The sequence below is a fragment of the Rhea pennata genome, chromosome 1, assembly GCF_028389875.1.
Source record: "Rhea pennata isolate bPtePen1 chromosome 1, bPtePen1.pri, whole genome shotgun sequence".
In the NCBI taxonomy this organism is placed as follows: domain Eukaryota; kingdom Metazoa; phylum Chordata; class Aves; order Rheiformes; family Rheidae; genus Rhea; species Rhea pennata.
This window is the reverse complement of record NC_084663.1, coordinates 68,806,809-68,830,133: the sequence shown is the minus strand read 5'-3', so window position 1 is coordinate 68,830,133 and position 23,325 is coordinate 68,806,809. Positions and strand designations below refer to the sequence as shown.

Genomic DNA, 23,325 nt, shown 5'->3' with positions numbered 1-23,325 from the left:
TGGCCGTTACGGCGCCGCGCGCCGCGCTTTCCCTCCGCGTTCGGAAGAGCGGGGCGGGGCGCGGCGCTGAAATAGCGGCGCCGCAGGAGGAAGTGGGCGAGTGCTGGGCTGCCTGGCTGGCGGCGCGCCCGGGGCCTGCCGGCGGCAGCGGCGCGGTGAGTATCGCAGCGGCCAGTCGTGGCGGGCTCTTTGCGCCCTCTCCTCCTGCCTCGCCGGGGCCGGGGGGGACGGACCGCCGGGCCCCGCGCTGCCGCGGCGGGCGCCGGGGAGCTTCGCGGCGCTGCCCGCCGCGCTGCGTGGCCGCACCTGCCTCTCCCTTCGCCCTGCCTGCGGCGAAGGGAGGGCGGCTGCCGCCTTCGGAGAGGGCTTGAATGGCCATTAAAGCCTGGGGGAGGGGGGGGGCCTCCGCGGCGGAGGGCGAGCGGTGGCCGGGGAGGGCGGGAAGCCGCCTGGACGAGCATCGCGGGGTGCCCCGGCGGTGCCGGTGCCGCTGGGGTCCCCACCACGACCCCCGCCCTCCTTCCCCGAGACGTGTCCCCGCGGCGTGAAGCCGGGCCGGGCAGGCGGTGGCCTGCCGCGGTGGGGCGGGCCGGGGGTTCCCGCCCGTGGCAGTGCAGAGTTAGGGATCCCGGCGTCGTTATTACTATTGTTACTTTTTCCTTAAGAACCCTTTCAGTTTGCTTATTTTCTTCTCCCCCCCTCCCCCCAGTCACTGGCACTGTGAGGGGGGATGTATGTGCTTTCTGCCTTTTATTGCTGTAGGAAACTCTTCTCTCTCCTGACAGTTTGCTGATTTCTTTCTGCCTGCTGAATCCTATCCCGATCTTCTTCTGTAGGTCAGTTAATCCTTGTTTTACTCAATGTTTTCTGCTCTCTTCTTCCGCTGAGCAGTTTGTCCTTGTGCACGTTGTCTGTTCTCTGCTCTTTACTATCCCGTTCTCTGTCCATGCTCCTCTTTGTGCTGTGATTTTTTTTTTTTCTTGTCTGCGCTGTTATTTCCTCTGGCTTATGTCCTGCTTTCCCCAGCCATAAGCAACCTTTGCTTCGCTGTTTCCTATTACAGACTGTCCTCTCTTCTGGGGCATAAATCGCTTTATGATTTATCTTTGAAATCTTTATCTTGCTTTATCCTACTTAGTATAGTCCGGTGTCTTGCCCTCAGTGAGTTTTCAGACTGGAGGAATGTCTGCCCAGAACAAGAGAGCAAGGAGTTAATCCTGATGCAGAAACTCCAGAGGGATTGACTCCTGCTGGCTTTTCAGCAAAAAAGTGGGAGTGGTTTCTAGTAATAACGCCATAATTTGCAGGAAAACTGGGCGAGTGATGCAGGGCGAGTGATGCAGGTCAGTTCAGCCTGTGTGCTTTTTCTCAGCTCTTATCTTCCACAGAGCTGCGGATGGCTGTGGTAGCCTGTTAAGGTGATGAGTGCCTTGGCTGTTTCTTTGTCTGCTGTGAGCAGCACTGGTGTTCCTGTGATACAGTGATAATGTTCAGTTCAGGGTGACTGAGGGCTGGAGCAAAGAGCTGCCGAGTGTGTGAAGTGGAAGGGAACTGAGGGAGCAGGTCGCATGCCTTGGAATGGATTTTTAGTGCCTGTGTGAAGTTATGGTCTCTGTGTCTTAGACTGACAATGGCTTTGAACCTGGTAAGTTTTGTGTTTATTTTTTATTAAAGTACTTTTTTCTTTCTCTCTCTCTCTCTCTCTCTCTTTTTTTTTTTTTTTAAGCTTTAACTAAAGACCAAGTACAGGGCCTTGCAGGTATTTAAATCACTAAACTCTTAATCCAGAAAAATCTATACTTACTTCAGGATAGTCTGAGAACTGTTCTGATGTTTCTTAAGGTATTTGCCTACAGTCCTGGAATACTTTTTATTAACTTTTCCAAATGATTAAAAAGTTTTAGGGGAAGAAGGAGCAAAAGGTGATTCCCCAACAGGAAATTATTTTTCTTTTTATTTATATGACCTTTTGCAAAATTACACTTCTTGTGGAAAAATGATGGGGGTGTTGTTAAAAGGTTTTTTTTCTCAATAATCAAATTGAAACTTTGTTTTCGTATGTGTATGAAAGCATAACATCTTGAAAAATATTAAAAGAAATTGTCCTTTTTGCCATCTTTTTATAAAAAGATCAACCCTGTTTAGAGCCTTCTTTAGTTTTTTTTAAAAAAAAACATTACAACCTCTACTCCTTGTGACAACCACTATGCTGATGCTGTTATACAAAACTTCTGGGGAATTCATTCTATAAGTGAATGAATAAATAGTGTTACTAGCAGTTTATTTGCTTGACTTTTTTGCAACCTTCCCATTCCTTCCCGTTTTCCAGCCTTCTCTTCTAGGCTGCATGTTTTCTGCTACAGTTAACTGACTGGCAGGGCTTAGGGACCAGCCAAGGCAAAAGCTCCATTGTGCGTGTGCCGAGTGTAGCATCTGATTGTGAGCCTTCTGGGTAGGCTGTGTGTCTCATTGAGCACCAACTCTCTTGTCGTCTATGCGCTGAGCTGCATTAAAAACAGTAATGGTATGCACTTTTCAGTGGAGCTTGTACTAAGAAATGCTGTTGTGAAGATCTGGCCCTATTTGGCTGATCCTACTTGTTAATACTTGGTGATATTGCTGAATTCAGGAAGGAAAAACAGACTTTAGTTTTTGTTTAGGTGGTTTTGTTGTGTTGTCTCCCCCTCCCCCCCCCCCCTATTTCTTACAATCAGATTAGGCCAGCCAGAACTAGTACAACTGAGATAGTGAGTATGATGCTATTTCTTACTATAAACCGTTGGCAGAGTTTTGACATTGCCTGTGCAAACCTGGAGTCTCTGATCTTGTGAATTGTGCCTTAGTACAAACCTGGAGTCTCTGATCTTGTGAATTGTGCCTTAGTGCTGAGCACTAGGGTAATAATCTTCCATATGATGTGAGGGTGCTGTACAGGTGCTAACCAGTTATGGCTTTTGATTTCTGGTAGCTCCTAAACACTAAGAGCTGTGATGTGTAAGTAGAGAGGCCTGATATTTGTATATATTCACTAAGCACTCTTATGTGGAGTCTGTTATACCATGGGTTTTTTGTGTCCTTTCTCCTGTGTAAGAGGAGTCTGGAGAGCTGCCAGATTGAACAGATTTTTCTATAATAGAATGAAAATGTTTAATCTGGAAGCAGGCAGGCACATAAATCTAGTAACTGCCACCTTTGGGGACCTTTCTGAGGTAGCTTGGCATTTAGAAGTTATTGCTTCCCTTATGTTGCCTCGAATGCACAGTGCTGTGCTGCAATGTGTGCTGGGGGGAGGAGGGACCCAATATCCATTAGAGCAGATAGCTTGGTCTATGGTTTTCTCTGCTCAGAGGAATCAACTGCAAATGTGCAGGTTTCATTTCTACTAGTTAGTAGTTCAACAAACCTGTGAGGGAGCAAAACTTAATAACCTGTGAGGGAGCAAAACTTAACAGCAAGTCTGATGTTTCTTTGCACAGTGCTGTCCTCTGGTTTTTCTCTTACCATGTTGTGTTTTTTTTGTCTGCGTCAGACTGCCAACCGTTTGGGGTAGGAATTATATTGATCTGTGTTGGCTGTACAAAGCCAAGTACATGTAAATATTTCTAAGAAGGGAGTTGAACTCGTGGCTTGACTAAAGATGCAAAACTCCTACTTGAAGTTTGACCTTCTGTTAGTTTGGGGTGGCTTATCCTGAGATGAAAGAGGAGGACTGGGTTCAGCCTTAGCTAAAAGTTGTCAGTTATAATGATTAGAAATAGTGTGTGTAGTTTGGTTCCTGCCATGGAGATTTTTAAGTCTGATTTAGACTGACCCAGACCAAAGAAGACAGACAGGAGGGGTAAAATGTAAAAAGAAGTATTAGGTCATGCAGAATGTTCAGTCTTTTTCTTTGGATTTGAAAAAGATTTGCTCTTTAAGCTTCAGTGCTTGTCCTGATTTGTGGCAGATACCTGCAGGACAGCAGTTGTCATTCTCTGTAGGTATCTCAGCTATAACTGATAGTGAGTAGGACTCTATGCATAACTGGCAGTGGTGTGCGTTGGGCACTTTCCCCATAGCTGAATGAGCTTGACTGCAGTTTCCTGCCCATTCTTTTGCAAACAGTTGCACAAGTGTATAGTTCTTACTATGTTGTGTGTTAATGTGTTTTTTTTACAACAGTTCCCCTAACAGAGCATTGTTAGGACTGATTTGAGGAAGTAGAAATTTCTGGGCTTGATCCATTTTTTAAATTTATCTCTTTGCACTGATGTGGCACAGGAGGTGACAGAGTCCTTCCTGATCACAGAATGGCTGAGGTTGGAAGAGACCTCTAGAGATCATATAGTCCAGCACCCGTTAGCTAGAACAGGTTGCTGAAGGCTTTGTCCAGTTGAGTCTTGAATCTCTCTAAGGATGAAGATTCCACGACTTCTCTGAGCAACCTGTTACTATGTTCAATCACCCTCACAATAACAGGACTTTTTCTTATGTTCAGATAGAATTTCCTGTGTTTCAACTTGTGTCTGTTGCCTCTTATCCTGTCACTGAGAACCACCAGGAAGAGTCTGGCTCCCTCTTTTTTTATACCCTCTCAGGAATTAATGTACATTTTTGAGATTATTTTCCCTTCCCACCCCTTATTTTCTCCAGGCTAAAGAGTCCCATCTTTCTCTCCCTTCATCTTTGCGGCTCTTTGCTGGACTCACTACAGTAGCTCTGCATCTCTCTTATACTGGGGAGCCCAACGCTGGACCCAACACTCCAGGTGCAGCCTCACCAGTGCTGAGCAGAGGGGAAGGATCACCACCCTTGACTGCCTGGCAATGTTCTGCCTAATACAGGATACTATTGGCCTTCTTTGCCACAAGAACGTGTTACTGGCTTACAGTCAACTTGTCCAGCAGGACCCCCACATCCTTCTTTGTAGAGCTGCTCTCCAGCTGGTTGGCCCCTGTGTGCACTAGTGCACAGTGGGTTTTAGTTGACTGGCCTACTTCATGAATATGAAAAGGCTGCAGATCTCATTCTTCAGATGTTTCTCCATTTGTCCTGTCTTACGACAAAGAGGTGTCATTATGGCGCTAACCTTTTACCTCAGTAGTTTGCTCACTGCTTTATTTAAAAGATCTCAGCTTTCACTTGGCTTTAAATAATAAGCAGGGAAATTGGACTATATACATGGATGCTCATGTGTGCTGAATTTCTTTTTTAAGAACAAGTCTGCTGTGTTTTCTGACCAGTCAGGATGCTTCAAGGTTCTAGCATGCCCCACTACAGTTTTATGCTGAATGGGCAATGAGTGTCACTGCAATGCATTGGGCTATCCCTTTCATCTCCCTCAAAGGAGGAAACATATTCTTGGTCAGTGTAACTCCAGAAAGCTGGGTGTAACTGTTGTTACAGTCTTAGATTAACAGCCATATGAAACAAATCCACTTGGATCAGCTAGTTGCTGTGTTTTGGTTTTTACATTTGCTTCCTGGGTCTAAGAGTTAATCTGCATTTCCTGCTGATCTAAAACTGAAAGTGCAATGCTCTGCACTTTTGTTATGCACAGTCATGTTTCTTCTAAATCCACACATTTCCACAGTGCTGCTAGACCTATAACTAGGGAGCCTGAAGAAGTGTCCGATAGGAGATCAGTGAAGGGTGCTGGGGTGTCTTGTGTAAATGTCAGATTTGTCCCAGCGATAAGAAATGTGTTGCTTTTCTACAATTCTGTCATAGTTTCCAAATAGCTCCTGTTTTTTTTTTTTCTTTGAAAGAGAATGTTCTCTTGGCTGTGTGCCATCTTTAAAAGTGCTCAAAAGAGATCATTTATTCTCTTCTTTACTAGAGAATTTTAAAGAGATCATTTACTCTCTATTCTCACAAAACGTTAATCAGGAAATGCTGCCAAAAGGCTCTGGTCGAGACTCTGAATGCTGTTTTCAGTTATCATCATTCTTGGTTGCCTGGTTTGATGCACAACGTAAGGTTATTGGGGACATCTGAGCACAGTGACCCACCTTAAGGTATCTTCTCGGTATGCTTTTATTTTTCCCTGGCATCATCTGTTGAATTATTTGCTGGGGGATGGGGAGATGGCAGTTGAAAGACTAGGACAGTGGGAGAGAGTCTCCTAAGGCCAGTATGGTCAGTGTAATCAAAGGAACAGTGTTGTGCTTTTCTTCCGTGGATCATCTTTTTGGCTGTTCTACTAATGCATGGTTGTTCCCTATCTAAAAGGAAGGGATATTTGTAGCTGATACACTTAATGTTTAGGAGGATGAAAGTTCATTTTAAACTTTGTCTTTAGTTTTGGAGAAGCTGTCCAATATTGAGAAAGTTGTTTTTAGAGCAACTGAGCATGTTCCTGCAAAGATTTTATCTTTGTGCCCCTTCTTCTATAACTGCCTTAGCCCTTGTCCTAGTGAATGCTTCTGATTCTGGTAAGGTGGACAGTCTCCACTTGAGTAGCTCTGGGAAGTATTGGTTGGTCCAAGAAAAAAAGCAAACAACCAAAAACTCCTGAAAGCAGACTGTCATGTGCTCTGAACTGTTGACTAGTAGCTCTGCTGGTGCCATCCTGGCTTTTTACATCTGCACACTTGGTTTCAGTAAGCAGGCAACTTTGATCAGTGTTTGGACGTGTATGTTCTAATGACCCATGCTGATTCAGCATTTAACTCTTTATGTTGTGAGCATCTTCATAGCTGCTGTCTTAGAGAAAGCAGTACACATCTGACTCTGGAAGAGTATTTCTTGTCCAGCCATATGGCCTGAAGGTAACTGAAGGCAGAGAATGTGTCGCTGTTGGCGGCCACCCACGTCCACAGAGCCATTCTCTTGGTTTTGATGTTTCTTTCTTTGTTTACCTAATTTGCCAGTCAGGTGGAAGAAAGAAACCAGGTTCTTCATATTCCTCTTTTTTGTAGGTATCAACAGTGAGATGTAAGTTGCAATATGAAGTGGCATTCCTGTGTGGTGGTATGTGGGTTTTTTTGTTTGTTTTTTCTTCCCTTGAGTAGTGGATGAGCTGTGTCTACCCTGGCACATGAGAAGAGCTGTAAACCTGTTAAAATAAGGAGTATATTCTTGGCATCTAGGTGGCATATCAGTTTTTATTCCCAGGCCCCAACAACCAGTCCTCCTTCCTGAGGATTTTTGATAGCTTGTTCTTGTCTGAGCCTCTTTGAGCAATACCTGCCTTTTTTTTTTTTTTTTTTTTTTTTCTCCTGGAGTTACTGTTGCCAAGTGATACCAGAGACTCCTCTCCCTTCCAGAGGCTCAGCACTTTGTCCCTGCTTTGCTGTAAAAAGCATACCAGAGTGCAAGCATCTGGAGCTGATGCCCCAGCAGGGCAAACCAACGAGGAGTGTAAGGGAATTACCGTGTGAAGGGAGCTAACTATCTGCCTCTTTTTTGCTGCACATCTGAAGTCTTCTTTAGGATAGTTGTCAGCTTTGCTCTGCTTTCTAAATCTGTGAGAAACTTTCATGTTCCTCACACTTTAAATCTTCATCTATGCACCCCATGTGTTAGTAGCATTTTTCATTTATCAACAGTACTGGGGATCTCTTTGCTTTTCTGGTCTATTTGTTTTTCTTCTGTAATGTCAAAAGACCAGAATATCATGATTCCTCAGTCCTTGCATTTTTTCCCCCCCTCCTCCCAGCTGTGACCCAGTGAGCAAACAGTAACAACAGCTTGAGTATGCCCTATGACATTGCTGTAGAGTTGTGTTGCAGCTCTGGTCTGATATGTTTGGGCTTGCAAATAGTAAACTAACCCTATTTAAACAGTCTTATGTGATGGTTTCTGGGATTAGTCTGTTTTTTATGTCAGGTCCAGCTATGGCTGTTTAGGTGAGTTTTCTCATGCTTCTGAGAAAATGAAACACAGGGCTGGCTAGCCTGACTGTGAAGATGTTTTGCTCTGCACCTGAGGAGAAAAGCTGAGTTGTAGATGTGAATGAACATGGCAGTCGGGATCCAAATCTTGCACCTTTCTCTTAGATCTGTACATGCTCAAAATACGGAGATATGTATACACTCAGCTTGGATCCAGCTCTAGTGTCTTGAGTTAGCTGAATCCAAATTGGGGCAATTCAGGATAAAAGTTTTCTGCCAAATAAACTTCGGCCCAGTAGCATCTGTATGCTGGCTTCTAAAGAACACTGAGAAGTAGTGTTGTGCTGCCTCTGTCACTAACCTGTCATAGAAACCACAACGAGCCAAAGTCCTTGCCTTCATTTTGGAGATAATTGGTAATATGTCTGTGTTCCTTCCTGCTCACTGACGTGTTATATAGGGGCTGGGGGAAAGGGCATTTTGAGCCTAATTAAAATAAAGGCTGATGAGGAAATTGAATGTTTTTTCAAGTCAAAGTATTGCCCTGATAACTACAGGGTTGTTATAATTCATGTCATGTGATCATTCATCCAAAAGCACAGAATGAAAAAATCTGAGAACAGTAACCAGAGAGATGAAGTAAGTCTTGGGTTGGCCTTTTTATTAAATACTTATCTTAAGAATAGACAGTAAAGCTTTTCTTTTTAAAAAACAAAAAATAAAATGCCAAACTAGCTCTGCAAAGTGTTTTTATATAAAAATATACAGATGGGAATAGCTTGAATCCAATCTGAGACACTTAACATATTAAAGCAGCATAAAGAAGCACAGGTAAATATGCCCCAGGAAGGAAGTGGAGTCAGAGAAACATGTAGGGGCATCAGATCTTTGTGGCCCAGTTAGAACTTCAGTGCCATTGAATACTGGAAGGTAAATATACAATTAAACTTAATTAAGTTTTAATATACAATTAGTTGTTTAATTGTATATTAAACTTAATTAAGGGCGGGAAACATTCAGCATGTTTCAATGCATTTTTATGTAAATAGCATCATGAGCAAACTGCCTTCTACCTGCCCTTTGCTGGAGTTACTGAAAGTGAGATTATGTGGAAATATTGAGAGAAGATGCAGTCTGAAGCTGAAAGAGAAACAAAAGCAAGCATTCCACACATTTGAGAGCGAGGGGGTGTGGTGTGGATCTAAGCAGCCTCATCTCTGACAAAAAGCCTGTCTTTCCTAAAAGTCTAGCAAATAAATGACTTGTCTAGCAAATAAATGACTTGTAACTAGAAGACAGAGTTTGTCCTTAGCTGGACCACAGACCTGCTGGTATCTCAGCTGAGGTATTCTACACAGCCTCTCAGCTACTTTTGAAATGAAGCTAATAGTGTTGTATCCTCCCTCTCTGAGGGAAATGCAGGGAAAAAAGCTTGTAATGTAGAAGCTGTGGCCACCTGTAGTTCCCTATGATGGGGAAAGTCCTGAGAAACTTCAAGCCAATAGCTTTGGTTTTACCCAGATGGCACCAAGCCATTGCTTTGCTTTCATGGTAGCACAGGTATGGGCAGCCACAGATTCACAAAGGCCCTTTTTCAGCCCATCCTTCAACTGGCTCATACATTGCAGGGTCTCTCTTCCTTCTCCTCCCCCTTCCTTTCCACCCCTTAAGCCTGTGATCTGCTCCTGCTTTGGAAGGACAATGCCTCTTGGAGGTGGCAGTCATGGGGCCTTCTAAGCACAGTTACGCCCCCCCCCCCCCACACACACACATGGGGGCAGGTTCCCTGTGGTCATAATATCCTATTTATTAAAATGGATTTCAGCACTGTTTTGCCTCATTAAACCTTGTTGCAGATCAACAAGGCTTACATCTTAAGGGGGAAAAAAACCCCATAAAGCTATCTTCCTTTTTGCAGTGGTTCTCTTTCAGACTTTGCAGAGTCTGAAGCACATGTGCAGGTGCTGTGGGACTGGTCAAGTTTCTCCTCCCATAGCAGAAAAGCATAGGGAAGAAGTATGGTATCTGTTTGCTGATGGCTGTGCTGTTTCAGTTTCTGTTGAGTTTGTGCGAGGAACCGAGTGTGGCAGGGTTATAGGGATTCCTTTAGGGATCGTGGGCTGAATGGTTTGGAGTTTGCTTACACTCGCATGGCTGTGAGAGCAGTCTGGCACAGCTAAATATCCTTGATCAAGGAACTCTATAGGTCTATGGTGCTGTTGCTCTTTCTGACTTCCCAGTAACAGTTCATTATGTAAAGCAGTAGTGTATGTGAAGTGCTTTCAGGAAGGCAGTGAAATCAAGCTGTTGTGACTTGCCCTGTCACTTGGCATTTTTAAATCTGTATTTTAAGCTACATTGTCTCCGAGTGCCTCAGTTTCCCTATCTGTAAAATGATGCCTTGTTCTGCAGCTCAACAGTGAAGTATTTGATTGCAAGACAAGTAATATCCAACAGGTACAGGAAGGGACAAACAGGCACTGCTTTTGTTTCTTACAGTGTCATCCCAACTGCCAAAAACAAAGCAAAGTTTTTATTTTTATTTTTTTTTTTTTTTTTTTTTTGTCCTTCAGCTGCCAGTCAGAGAGCAATGTGCACGTTGTAAGTTTTCCCTTCCTGGTAACTGATGCATTATTGCTGATTCAGCTTTGGAGATTTTAATTCACTCCTAACCCAAACTTGAAACAAAGATAAATATCTTGACAACTCGCATAATAGGTCCATTGACTGATAGCACGTCTGACCAGCTATCTGTACAGGATATTTCTCAGAATCTAAATGAGTTATGGGAATCAGTCCTACAAGCATGTGCGTTTGCTGCTGGGAAGAGTTTTATTACCCAAACTGTGTCTGGTACAGCTGAGAACATGAAATGATTTTTGTTTGTTTGTTTTTGTGAAGGACAAGTTAACTTGCTCTCTGTGCAGCCTGCAGACTAAGTTGTGAGGATAAGTGAAGCAATGGTAAGTAGAGACATCATTCAAGGGATGGATTCATCTCCAAGCTCTCTTGAAGAATAGCAGAGAATTGTAAAGAAAGGATGAAAGTTGATTTATAGGGTGGCTTTCCACTGTTGCTGTAGGAGACCTGGGACCTGCTCTTGTTTATGGCAGCTTCGAGAGCTATTAAGAGTTCCCCTAACTGGTATCCCTGTGCTGCTGGCTGTCTCTATTGCTGCCATGTGGGATGCTGCTGGTGGTGATATGCTTGCAGTGGCTGGAGGCACAGCAGACCTCCAAATTAGTTGTTAATAGAGCAGGTGAAACGTTGCATGCTTTGCAGCTGTACTGTTTCAACGAACAGCTCCTTACCTGGTAAGACAAAATGTGCAGCTGCAATGCTTGCTCTTGAAATAACTGTGTGACAATGATATGGCTGAGAGGATCTGATTTCATTTTGCTCCAGTACAGCTATGGCCACAGCTGCCCCAGGGGGCCAGTCCCCGGTATATACTTCTGGGGTTCAACCATGCAAATTTCCAGTGCTGCCTCTCTCCCCAAGATGCGCAACACTGCTGGTAATGACCACGGGAGAGAAGTGTCCTACAGTGGATGAGGCTCTTCCTCTGGCTCACCCCTCCCAGAACAGCCAGAGATATTGCTGTGAGGTGGGAGGAGATGTAGGCATGGAAGAGAGCCACGGGAGGTAACTTATCCTGCAGTCCTGCCTCTCCCTTCTTTCTGCCCTGTGAACTTGAAGTGTAGTTTCTCCTTAAAGGTTGGAGTTGGAGAAGAGATTGTGGCCCTTCCTGCTGCCACCTGTGGTGTTGCCATCCCTCCCTAGTGAGGTACAGCTAGGAACAGCAGCTCTGATGAGCTTCTTGGTAAGATTTAAAAGCAAATATAACTTGTCATGAGAGGGAAAAACAGATGGGACCGCAGATGGGTAAGATCTGTGGTGTTGCAGGAGAGAAGTGTGTAGCTGCCCTCACAATGACTGGCTGAAGTGGTGTTTGCCTCATAAGAAGCCTTGGAGGTTTGCTGTGGGGGAAGCACTTGCGGCCTTATCTGTCATGAAAACTGGCATGTGTCAGGGTGGAATGAGCTGTCATCCAGCACTGGAAAGTAGCTGGCGGGTGCATTGCTCAGGCTGTGCAATGATGTTTACTTAACCTTTGGCCTGTGTTGAGATCTATGCAACTTAAGCAGGCAGGGCTGTATGATGGCACAGAGGCAGGGGTCGGGGGAGCAGGCATGACAGCATCTTAGTAGATTAACAGCTTTGCTTCCCCCCTCCTCCCTTATTGGAAACTGTGTCACAAGAAATATAATCTTGAAAATACAGGTACATTGTGAAAGTAGTTAGCTTAATAGTTTCCAGTTGTCAGAGCTAAGGGAAAGCCCAAGGGGGTGTGTGTGTGGATGTGTGTGTCTGTTTAGATCTACAGAGATTCATGAAACCACTTCTGTTGTGTTTGCGCTGTTCCTCATGAGGGAAGCATTGTATGCAGGAGCTACAGCTACTGTTTAATATTTGGGCTTCTAGAGCTCATCTCTTGAGGTTAGCCCCATCGCGTGAAGTCTGGTAGTGTCTCGTGACTTGCAGTTGTGAGAAATACTTGTTTTGTCACACCTCTCTGTAGGCTTGTGGTAGCATGTAGTGCTTTCCAGGATTTTTGAAAAAACTCTGCTTGTTGCTCTCTGCCCCTGTGTCCCCTGCCTCCTTTTGAGCAAGGTTCAGTGTGAAACTCACTGTACGCTGCTGTGTGTTAACATATAACCTCAGCCTTTTTATGCTGGTGCCCAGGCTGACTGGAAAGGAAATGTCTTCCCCACCCTCCCTTCTTACGCTACTCTTTCCTGGTGTGTGTTTTTCCTCCCTGAATTCTTTTATTCCTTTTTTCTTTCTTTTTCTTTTCCCTTCCCAGTAAGTTTCTTTTACTTTCAGCTTCAGAGATTATCCTCTCCCCAAGCTTCGCTGGTTCATCACTGTTTCAGTACACAGCTCGTACTTCAACTGGTGCTGATGAAGGATGGAGAGTGAAAGAATAAGGAGATGAGAAAAATTTGCTGCTGAAGAAACTTACAAGAAACGCATTCAGACTTTCAACTGCAACCCTATCATTTAGTGAGAGACTTCTCTGTGGAGTCTCTCCCATGACAAAATGTTTAGCTGCAGTGAACAAGTCCTGCAGTCTGACTCTTCAGAGCTACTTCAGGGGTCCTAAACTTACATTTAAATTATTCCCCTTCCCCTCTAAAAAATTATAAGGAATATGGAAAGAATTGATCCAAAACCGAATTGTTTTCTTATCTGTTCAGCGTTTCAAAGTGTCTGGCTGTTCCTCAGAGACAGTTGTTGCCACTGAATATGTTAAGCTCGCTTGTCTAATGAGTAAATTGAATGTTAAAGATCCTCATGTGTTAGCAAAATTATTTGGTATATCAATTTTTAAAAAGAAACCTCCGTAAAATGCATTCCTAGACTTCTAGCAGCCATAGGCAGACTTAGCAAGTGATCTAGATTTACTTGTTTTTCCAAATATTTTGGGGTATGAACAGGGAAAAAAAAACTTTTATCTGGAAAGCATTTTATAAATACTTTGATTCTCAGTACACTAGCAGATCTCTTCATTCAGTTTAAAGTAAGCATTTCTATCAACCAGAAAGTGTCTTAGTGTGAATCTAAAGCTTTTAGTCATTAACACTTAAGAATCCTAATAATTTTAGATGCCAGTGACATAGTTAGTTTCACTGTTTGGGGTTTGCTTTTAGGAGGTACAGTTTTTTTTAGATTCCATTAAGGAGGCTGACTTCTCAGGAGGAACTTTGACTATCCAAAGCCCTTGTTTTGATTCAAAGTAATCATCTGAAACTTGAGGTCTCTGGAATTACTTTTTTTTTTTGGGGGGGGGGGGCATGAAAGACGTTCTTGTTCCTTTTACCAGGTGTTTTTTGACCACCCAAGTAGAGCTTTGTTAGCTGAGGGCTGGAACCCCTCTGGGACTTTCATTTTCTTCCTTTATGCAGGGAAGAATTCATGAAATAATCATCCTCAAGCCTCCTTGCCTTCGTTTTTTACCATTTAAGGATTTGGGGAGCTTTTCCCCAGCTCCCCCTTCCTCCACCATGCCAGCACTTAATCTTTGCCCCTGTGCAGGAGTGAACAATCTTGAAATTTACAGCTATAATGGGTGGTTTTGAAAGTGTCTCTTTTGGGGACTTGCCCAGAGGAGGGTCTAATTTTGCTTAAAGCTGAGACAAACCTTTGAGGGGAAGGAGGTGGGAAGAACCCTTGTGTACAGTAGGTCTCTCTCCATATGCACACCCATCACCAGCTCTGAGTGTGGCAGGGCAGTCCTGGCTGCCCTGCCCCTTTCTGCCTGCATTGAGGTCCTTCTCCAGGTATTTCACCTGTGCAGAGTATCTGGTATGCAGGGAAGATCTAGTGCATAAACTTCAGGCTCTCTCTGAAAAATCACTATGCATTTTGAAAGCTTTGCTTCCAGAGCTTTAGAGCTATTGCCAGACACTTTAGACTTACTGCAGCTTTCCAGGAATTCATGTGAGGAACACGCAAAGCTGGATGGACTCAAGCTGTCTTACTGGCTTGCTGTGCTGACGAGGGGTTGTGGAGATGCTTGCAAAACCTGTGTCAAGCTGCTGTGCCCTGCCTCTCCATGCTGACCTGTGTGGACATGCCCAGAATAGACCTGGATCTGTTTAGTTCGACTTGTATTTCCTGGTTTGGGAATGGAGCAGAGTGCCCCCTTTCTGCAGCCTGGAATATTCTGTGCCTCCATTTTAAAGCAGGGAATGGAAAAAGACAATAGTGCACTTCCCTCTGGCTGCTTGTTTCTTGAGGGCTTGGAGTGAACCAAGGAGGCTTCCAGGCGGTATGAAATAGCATGACAAACTGTATGGAATCTGGGGCCTTAAAGCAGCATTCAGAGCTCTCCTTGGAAAGACATGTCAGGTGGCAGCTCCCCAGGGAGTTGTCTTGACCTGGCTTTTCTATCCTACCCTCTTCTGTAGGAATGGCTAAGTTGGTCTCTATGCAGGCTGATGTTTTACTTAGTTTGTTTATAACCACTTGACTTCACTTGTCTGACCTTTTTGCAATTTACTGGAATTTGCCTCCACAAGGGAAAAAGTAGATCATTACAGCACAGTTTAGCTAGATGGAAGTGGTTTCACTGTAAAGTCTCGCAAGAGACAGTGTGGCACTCTCTAGTGCTGCTACTCAGTTACTTGTGTGCAGCTCACAGCTGTAACAGCTTGTATTGCAGCAGACGTCTGTTGGAGAACTCCATATGTCTGCTCTTTTGCGTATGTAGTGTGACGTGAAAGGCATATGAGGTAACTTCTTTCTGTTTTGAATCACAGAATGGTTAAGGTTGGAAGGGACCTCTGGAGATCATGTAGTCGTTGCACAGGATTGTGTCCAGGTGGGTTTTGAATATCTCCAGAGGAGACTCCACAGCCCCTCTGGGCAATGTGTTCCAGTCCTGTCACCCTCACAGTAGAGATGGTTTTTTCCTCATTCAGGTGGAACTTCCTATGTTTTAGTTTCTGCCCATTGCCTGTTGTTCTGTTGCTGGGCACCACTGAAATGAGTCTGGCCCATCCTCTAGATACCCTCCCTTAAGGTATTTGTAGACATTGATAAGATTCCCCCCTCAGTCTTCTCTTCTCCAGGCTAAACAGGCCCAGCTCCTGCAGCCTTTCCCCATAGGGGAGATGCTCCAGTCCTCTGATCATCTTTGTAGCCTTATGCTGGACTCTCTCCAATAGCTCCATGTCTCTCTTGTACTGGGGAGGCCAGTAAAGTACTGCAGTGGTCCTGCAATAGGCTTTTGGCATAGACTGGAGCTGGGTGAGGATGAGGATGATTGTCCTGTTGGAGTCCAGGGAGATCACTGATGAATGTGATTTTTTTTTTTTTTTTCCTTTTTCAAAGCAAATGGGATTTGATCAGTCTGTGTCCACTACTCCTTCAAGACTCTTTTATAATAAGTATCAGCTATGATGGTTGAGGAGGTTGTGATGAACTCGGGAGTGTTAATGTCTGAGGATATCCATTGTTCATTAGCAGTGACAGAATGCCTTGGTTTGGGCTGAATCACTGTGAATGAACTATTAACACAAAAATATGTGTGTGTATGTATGTGTATAATACATGTGCAAGTTGAGGCTTTGCCCAGCCTAGAGAAATTTTGTTCATCTGTGCAACTCCTGAGATGTTTGCAAAACAGATCTGGCTGGAGACTTTATGATAAGTTTTCCCCTTGCTTCATGGTCCTAGAGATTGTGTTTCAAGTACTCCATCCCCTGAGTTAGCATCTCTCTTTCTGCCTCTCTCCCAGGAAAAGAGGTCACCCTCTCCTGTTTCAGAGCCCCCGTCTGATCCCAGGAGAACTGAGAGCACTACATTCTCCCCAGCCTTTAGAGGAGACTTCTTAGGGTAGAGGTGAGTGGCGGGAGTAGAGATTTGATCTGAACAGAGAAAGCAGTGTCTTGAAGCACAACAGCAAAACTTAGGTCTCTGTTTTAGGAAGTTGTTAGTTTTCTAATGTAATGATTAAGTGAAGACAAAAGCTCACGCGTAAGAGCCTACTTTGTATACAGTGACATATTTGAAACTGTCTTTTGGTCTTGGGAACTTTTAAGAGCCTTTGAAAAATTAAAAAATTCCTAATCTCAAGTTGTGACTCTGTGGTTTCCTTCAAAGTTTGAGTTGGTTTCTGCTTTCACTTCCTCTCTTCCACCTGCACTCTTGTTTATTTAAAATAGATATGAGGAGTTGATACTGTAAAATAGGGCAATTATTCACTAGCACAGATCTGTGGTGTTTAGCAGCTCATCTGGTTGTGCTTCTTGATGCTTTCAGCTGATCTGGATCATTAAGCACCTGTGCTGCAGCCGGATTACAGCCTTGGGTGGAGAAGGCCTGGTGGAAATGTAGTGCCCACTTTCAGCCAGGCCCTGCTCTTTGAGAGCTGAAGCCAGTTTGCATCAGGGATTCACATGTGTAGTTGCAGGTTGTTGCATCTTGGACAGCAAACATAGGGGCCACAAGCTGGATTCCTGCCTTCCCTGCCTCAGCTGAAAGTCCTGTATTCTTGGCATTTGCTGTGCCACACCAGTGCCTCTCTTGCTCTGACTTCATGTTCCAGTGTGACTGCTTGACCTGCTGGTCTGACCCACCTGCCAGCTATGCCTGGCTGGAAGAGGAGGAGATCACTGTGCTCTTACAGATCCCCTCCTTGGTGGATGAGGGGTGCTACCTCTGTGCCCTCCCTCCCTGCCTGCCTCTTCCCTTGTGGCACTGCCCATACACAGGGGAGGCCGGGAGTGGTCAGCCCTGTCGGTCTCTGCACCTGTCATGACAGCAGAGGAGACTCACCTTGGGCTTTTAGTATAGGCAAGTTAAAGAGGAAGGCTTCCTCAGCCTAGAGGGCCATCTGCTTGCCCAGTTCAGCTTTCTTGCTCCCTTTGGCACTACGTTGCTTTGTTTTTAGCTTTACTGATTGCTTGTTTTCCATCTTCCTAGCAAGTCTTCCTGCTTGCTCATCTGAGGGCATACTGTGGACAGTATCAAGGAGCCATTGATAACACCTAGTCCAGCCTTCCCTGTCCATAGGTGCTTGTGTGAAAAGTGTGCATTTGTTGAAATTTTTATTCCTTTAATCCATTCTCACTTCTTTGCAGGACAAGGACTTTGGGACTGAAGTAGCAGGCAGTAAGAGCCACTCTTTCTGGAGCCATCATGGAACAGGTAAGTTACAAACATGACTGAGGTTTGTGCTGCAAACTGACCAGTGATTCTCTTTTATACTTTGCCTGAAGTATTTCAAAATACTTTTGATATCATGTATTAAAAACATGCCTGCTCATGCCCTCACATCTCCCCCAGAGTTCCTGCAGGTGCCTCTGACACTGCTTTTTCTTTTTCAAGAATAGGGCCAAAAAGAAGATGAAACAACTTAGTTTGCAGGCTGCTGTGTTACTTTCCAGTCTCATGTGTTCCCTTCAGGTTGCAGGCCTGAGATATGGCTGATTTAAGAGACTACAATGTTTGGTTAAGCAACATACAACTAAAACCAATAAATCAATGTTATTGACTAATAGACATACCACTATAATCAATTCTTATACCCAGATTTGTACTTCTGGTACTGATAATCTGGACCCTGTATTGGGATATTGGTATGGTTACATAGTGTGGGTGGCCTTGCAAGGTTCCACTCCCCTGAAGATCCCTCAAGCTCCCCAACTATCTGGTTCATCCTGTTTGTGTATTGATTACCGTATGCCTCTTATAAGAAAAATCATTCTGCTTTAGCCTTGATTCTTCTTGCGAGTTCCAGTTAAGCCTAAGCTCTCACTTCTCTTATAGGCAGTCTGCTTACCAGTGTAGGGCTCTTTATTTTTTTTTTCACCTCATTTTATTTCTGCACTTGCACAATATCCTGTTCTCTTAGCTGCTTAATTACAATTATTGGCTAATCTGGTTTCTTACAGAGGCCTATGCACTACTGGGACCTCCTCCTTGCATCACTCTGACTACCTGCCAGACCTCCTCAGCCTGACTGTAGTTTGGGGGCAGGATGCCTGGCCACACAGGCAAGGCAGCACATGCCTGCTCTGAAAGTGGAGGTAGATGATATCAGACACTAATAGTCTGCCATTTTGCTGTCAGTCTTCTTGCTGGCAGCCACATGGCTCTCTACAGGGATCTGAGCAGGTATATTATAGACCTTGTCTAGATCCCTCTGAAGAAAGGGAGTTGAAGTGTGAACCTTAATTTTTGCAATCTTCTGTTACCTCTGTTCACCAAGTGATTTCTGCCATACTCTGATTACATTTAAACTGAGAGCTGCAGGCTTACAGTTATATATAGGAAGTAGAATGCCTGATCCCCAAATACACAGGTGGGTATCTGCATTTGGAAGACCTGAATGGAGAAATGGATGGTTTGTGTCAAGTACACCTCTTTTGTAAGAACTACACTCCTAATCAGAGCTCCTCTTTCATCAGCTGGGAATGCACAGAGGGTGAGCTCACTGCTTCAGAGAGTCAGCTCTCTGCTAACTTGTAAAAATGAGTTTGGAAGAACAGTTGATTCTGGTTTGTAAGAACAGCGCTATCTATCTGGCACTTGCCATCAAACAGTTGTGAGTGAGTAAACATCCAGGAGTTAGCATGCATTTGCAGAAGTCTTGTAGGATCCCTGGCTGACATCATTCAAGACCTTCAAAGGAGGCCAGAAATGTATGCCTGCTGTTGGAAAACATATATGCACAGACTTATTTAGTGGTGCTTCTCCTGGGCTAGGTTTAACACTCACTGTCTTGTGTTTAGGATATCCACAGTGATGGATCCAGCCAGATGGAGTGTATCCTCCTGTACAACTTCCTGCAGAGCTCCTCCAACTGCGAGTTCAGAGAGCAACTGCAGGCTCTACAAAGTCAAGTGATCTTACCTTCCGTAAAAACTGTCTGTTACTACGATGATGAGGGGGAGCTTCAGACAGATGGGAATCGGAGTGGCCACTTGCAGAATGGTGAGCTGGGTGAGTATTCTCCTTCCCATCAGCCTCTGAGGCTTATTATTATTATTTGTTATTTTATTGTCTTGCATGTTGCAGAGGAGTAAGTTTCTCTCAGTTGAGAAATTCCACAGCATGGCTATGGATGGTGCTGCTTGCTGGAATTCTAACACTTGGAATAATAGAGCTAATACTTAGCACTATCTCTCTGTGGTTCTCTGGATTACTTGTCACCCTAGGTGTCTTATCTGTCATACATCAGAGAAGAGCTCCAGAGCTGGTACTAATATGATCACTCTTCTTAAGCAGCGTGATGCTGTGTCAGGCTTCACACTGCTCCTTGGAGAGAGTTTCAGTACTTGGTCCTTAATAGCACTAGTTCTGGGGCTAGGATTTTCAATACAACTCTTATTTTGCTACTGAGTTTCTCTTTCTGCTGTACCAGTGTGGTGGAGATGGTTTCTCATGTAGTTACTGGTGCACTTAGTACTTCACTAACCATCTGCAGCAGATTTTTTCCCCCTTGTCCAGGATGTGTCATCTAGTACACTAATCTTCATCTCAGTAGGGCTAAGAGGACCTGCACCTGTAGCCCTCCACCATCCAAATCTGCATTGTTTCATGTCCCAAAGTAGTATAGGGAAGCTTTGCAAAACAGAGACACTGTTTTAGAAGGTGCTTAAGACATAGGTCATGAAGAAGTTACATTCCACTCCCTCCCCAATTCTAAACAAATGTTGGCTGTAATGTCCTGTACAAATTTTGGTTTGATATATTCCAACTCCCCCTCTAGTATTTATTTATTTATTTTTTGGACAGGGTCTGAGGCTACATTTTATCCAGGTTAGAGCTTAAACTATTTGCACACAGTCTCTTGGAAAGTTTATATTGTTGTGTGGACACAAACAACCTATCATACATATAGCTGTCGCAAATGCACTATGGAAGAGGGGGACGGGGGTTGATGGAGATGCCCAGGATGCCATGAGTCCTCTTACCTGCAGTGAGTGTAGTCTGGCTGCAGCCTGTGAATTTTATGTGTTGGCTTTGTGTGTTGGCAGCATTTGTTCCTGAGGGAAATGAGGAAATTCTCCAGATCATTGGTGCTCAGCTTGCTGAGATTGGAGACCGACTGGATAAAGAAATCCATGCAAAAGTAGTAAATGATCTTGTACAGCATTTTCTGAATGAGAATCTGTCTAGAGAGGTGAGTGAAAAGCAACTTGACTAGTAGTAGTGCTTTTAAATGTTGTTGAACCTTCCTACTGTGGCTTTGAAGCAGCAAGCTGGCAACATCTGCAATTTTTTTGCTAGTTTGTTGCTTTAATTGTTCCTAGCTTAAAATTCAGCCCCTACATTTACCTTTGATGTGAATGTTTGTTAAGATGTGATTCTGTGGCAGCTTTGCACCCTGTAACAGCCTATGCCTGGCAAGATGGGCTCATTCTCCCCTTCCTGCAGATGAGGAAGTTGAGGTGGTGAAGGTTTTCAGAGGCATTTTTGCCCTCGTTGGTGAGCTCAAGGGCTTAGCATCTTTGAAAATCGCCAGTCTAGTTAAAGCTCAGTATTTGAATGATTTCTGGGAGGTGTGGGGATGCTGGTGCCAAGTTGTGTACATCTGATGCTGCCACCTGGGCAATACTTGAGCAAGGCAATATTTGTTCCATGCCTGGATCCTTTCTCTAGCTCCTATCTCTGAAGGATTTCCAGTAAACCTCACTCTACTTTCTCACTAGTCTCCACCTAAACACAGTGAAGTTCAGAGCTACACTATGGGGGCACCCAGGCCTCCTGGGCCCTTGTGGGACCTGGCAGGCTGGGTGAAAGCCCTGAGGAGGGGTGGGGTCACTGTCGTGCCCCAAATATAAAGTGTTGTCTGGACTCTCCAGCGGTACGTGTGCCATCACCTTTGCTTTAGTCTTGGCTGAGTGGCTTAGCTGTGGGGTAGCCATTCCCATTGCCATCTGGGGTGCTCAACAGTCCTGGCAGGCTGCTGTGCTAGGGAGGAAAAAGAGGCACCCCATGAGGTGGTTGGACGTTCGTGTTGGTCACTAGCACACCGTGCGGAGAGCCCTTTCTCCTGCAGCTGTTAAACCAAGACTCTTCCTCTCCCCTGCCCATTCCCTCCGTGCAGGAGATAACCCGGTGCCTGTCCCAGGCAGTGGAGGGGCTTGCGCGGGCCATCCCCTCAGACATGGAACAGGAGAAGGCCTTGTTGGTGCTAGCAATGGTCTTAACTAAGAAGATTGCAAACAGAGTGCCCTCCCTCCTACAGCGCGTCTTCAGCACCACTGTGAACTACGTCAGCCAACACCTCCACAACTACCTGGTCAGAATGGTGAGTGCTGTCAAACAGCTCGGCGGCCACTCAGCACGGGGCTCTGGCTTGGCTGGGAGGGACCCTCTGTCTAGGAGGAGCTCTGAATGCTGATACCCTGGGGGGTGGGGAACAGAGGGGTGCCGCACCTGCACATGCCTCAGTCCCCCTCCACCAATCTGGATGGGTGGGTGCGTGCCTGCACACATGCATTTGCACTCATGCATGTGCACGCCCACACACCCCCATGCGTGCACTTGCACTCTCCACGAGGCAGTGCCTGTAAGGATGGATTGAGCCCAACCGTGGGAACGAGCACAGTGCCGCAGTTGAGTGCCGCAGGTTTGCAGGCCGCCCCGTGCTGCGGTCGTGCTGTGGGCAGCAGCAGCAGCAGCTCCCCCAGAGGGGCCTTGCTCAGCTGGCGTCACGAGCCTGAGCGAGTGCCCTGCACCAGGGCAGTTAGCTGCGGGGCAGTGAGGCACTGCTGGGCAGCACTGCCCTCCCCTCTGCTCAGCTGAGCTGCGTTATCACAGAAGCCTGGTCTGTTATCACAGGAGTAGCCATTGCTGCTCAGCAGAGTGCTGACTGACAGAGCTGACTACAAAGCTGGGGAGGGCTTTGCTTCAGCAGTCAGCTCCCTTCCCCTCCCCAGTGTAGCAGCAGCAGCTCCAAGTGCCCTTACAGGCCATTCCCCGTGGGCACCAGGCGCCAGCTCCCGCCGCCAGCCTAGCTCTGCCGTTGGCACAGAAACCAGGGCGTCGGGCAGGTGACAGCAAGAGCAGCGCAGCAGGAGGCAGAGCTGCAGCGAGGCGCTCGGACCTGGTGACCAGCAGAGTCGCAGGGGGCCTGTGGCGGCAGCTGCTGCTGCTTTTCCCCTCCCTTGGGAGCTGCTGCAGGGAAGGCAGAAGGTGGCAGGCAGGCACAGGGCTCGTGGCTGGGGCAAGGCTCTGCTGCTAACACTGGTTCTGTTTCTTTCCTGCTAGCTGTATGAGTGAGGACACGCTGCTCCAGCTGCCTGTGTGAAAGCTGTGGCTTCCTGAGGACTCTGTACTCTTCTTGATATACTAGAATGATTTTAATCCTGAGATACAGCTGTGAAAAAGGAGGCGCAGCTATGTAGATAGGCTTTCATAGACTAGCACAGCAGTGACTGTGAGTTGCATGAGTGTCCTGCCAGCACCTGTAAGGAGTAGTGCTTGCCCTCTAGCGGTCTGTCAGATGGGGGGAGGGGTGGGAGTGGGGGGGGGGGGGGGGTTGGGTTTCTTTCCTCTTCATTAGCAGACTTAGTGCAGGTGCAGACCTGGCTTGTGCCTCCAGAGGAAAGGCCATGCCCCAGCGCCTGGCCTCTCGGTACCCCTTCTGATCAACTGCGGCATTCTGCTTTAGCTGCCGGCTTCCCCCAGCCTGTTGCTGGTGCTGCAGCCGGGCTATGGTGACTGTTAGTCAGTCCCAGCAGGGCCTCTGCTGTAGAACGGGTGGTTCATCAGGATCACGCACTGAGGGGGAGCGGGGAAAAAAAAATCTAGATTATCTCAGATTGAGCTGACTGCAGCTGGAACCCACCCTGGAAGAGGCAGGTGAGGCATCAGCTTAGATGGTTTAGTCTTAATCCAGAGCAGCTATGCTTGCCTGAGAAATGAAACTAAAGCAGAAAATTAGAGAAAAGTACAAGAGTAAATTGTTTGAGGGAGCACAGTAATCTGG

At 45.7% G+C, this 23,325-nt stretch overlaps 1 protein-coding gene across 5 annotated transcripts; it reads left to right on the top strand.

Annotated features, from left to right (window-relative positions):
- Positions 1-22,846, top strand: BID (BH3 interacting domain death agonist). 5 transcript variants are annotated; one of them, XM_062570285.1, is made up of 7 exons: positions 1-155; positions 16,120-16,223; positions 17,465-17,531; positions 19,118-19,328; positions 20,366-20,511; positions 21,439-21,642; positions 22,605-22,846. In XM_062570285.1, exons 3-7 carry the CDS (start codon positions 17,523-17,525, stop codon positions 22,614-22,616), a joined length of 582 nt encoding a protein of 193 aa, XP_062426269.1. In that variant the 5' UTR covers positions 1-155; positions 16,120-16,223; positions 17,465-17,522; the 3' UTR covers positions 22,617-22,846. The 5 variants fall into 5 exon arrangements, with proteins under 5 accessions (XP_062426269.1, XP_062426297.1, XP_062426288.1 ...); XM_062570304.1 differs by lacking the exon at positions 1-155 and adding an exon at positions 1,532-1,645; XM_062570294.1 differs by lacking the exon at positions 1-155 and adding an exon at positions 14,838-15,201.
- The last annotated feature ends 479 nt before the right edge of the window (positions 22,847-23,325 follow it).

What these genes read in the sequence shown, in the direction of transcription:
- BID (XM_062570313.1), top strand. An exon ending in CTTGCAGAATGGTGAGCTGG is followed by an intron (nt 19,329 to 20,365) that starts GTGAGTATTCTC and finishes GTGTGTTGGCAG; the next exon opens with CATTTGTTCCTGAGGGAAAT. An exon ending in ATGAGAATCTGTCTAGAGAG is followed by an intron (nt 20,512 to 21,438) that starts GTGAGTGAAAAG and finishes CCCTCCGTGCAG; the next exon opens with GAGATAACCCGGTGCCTGTC.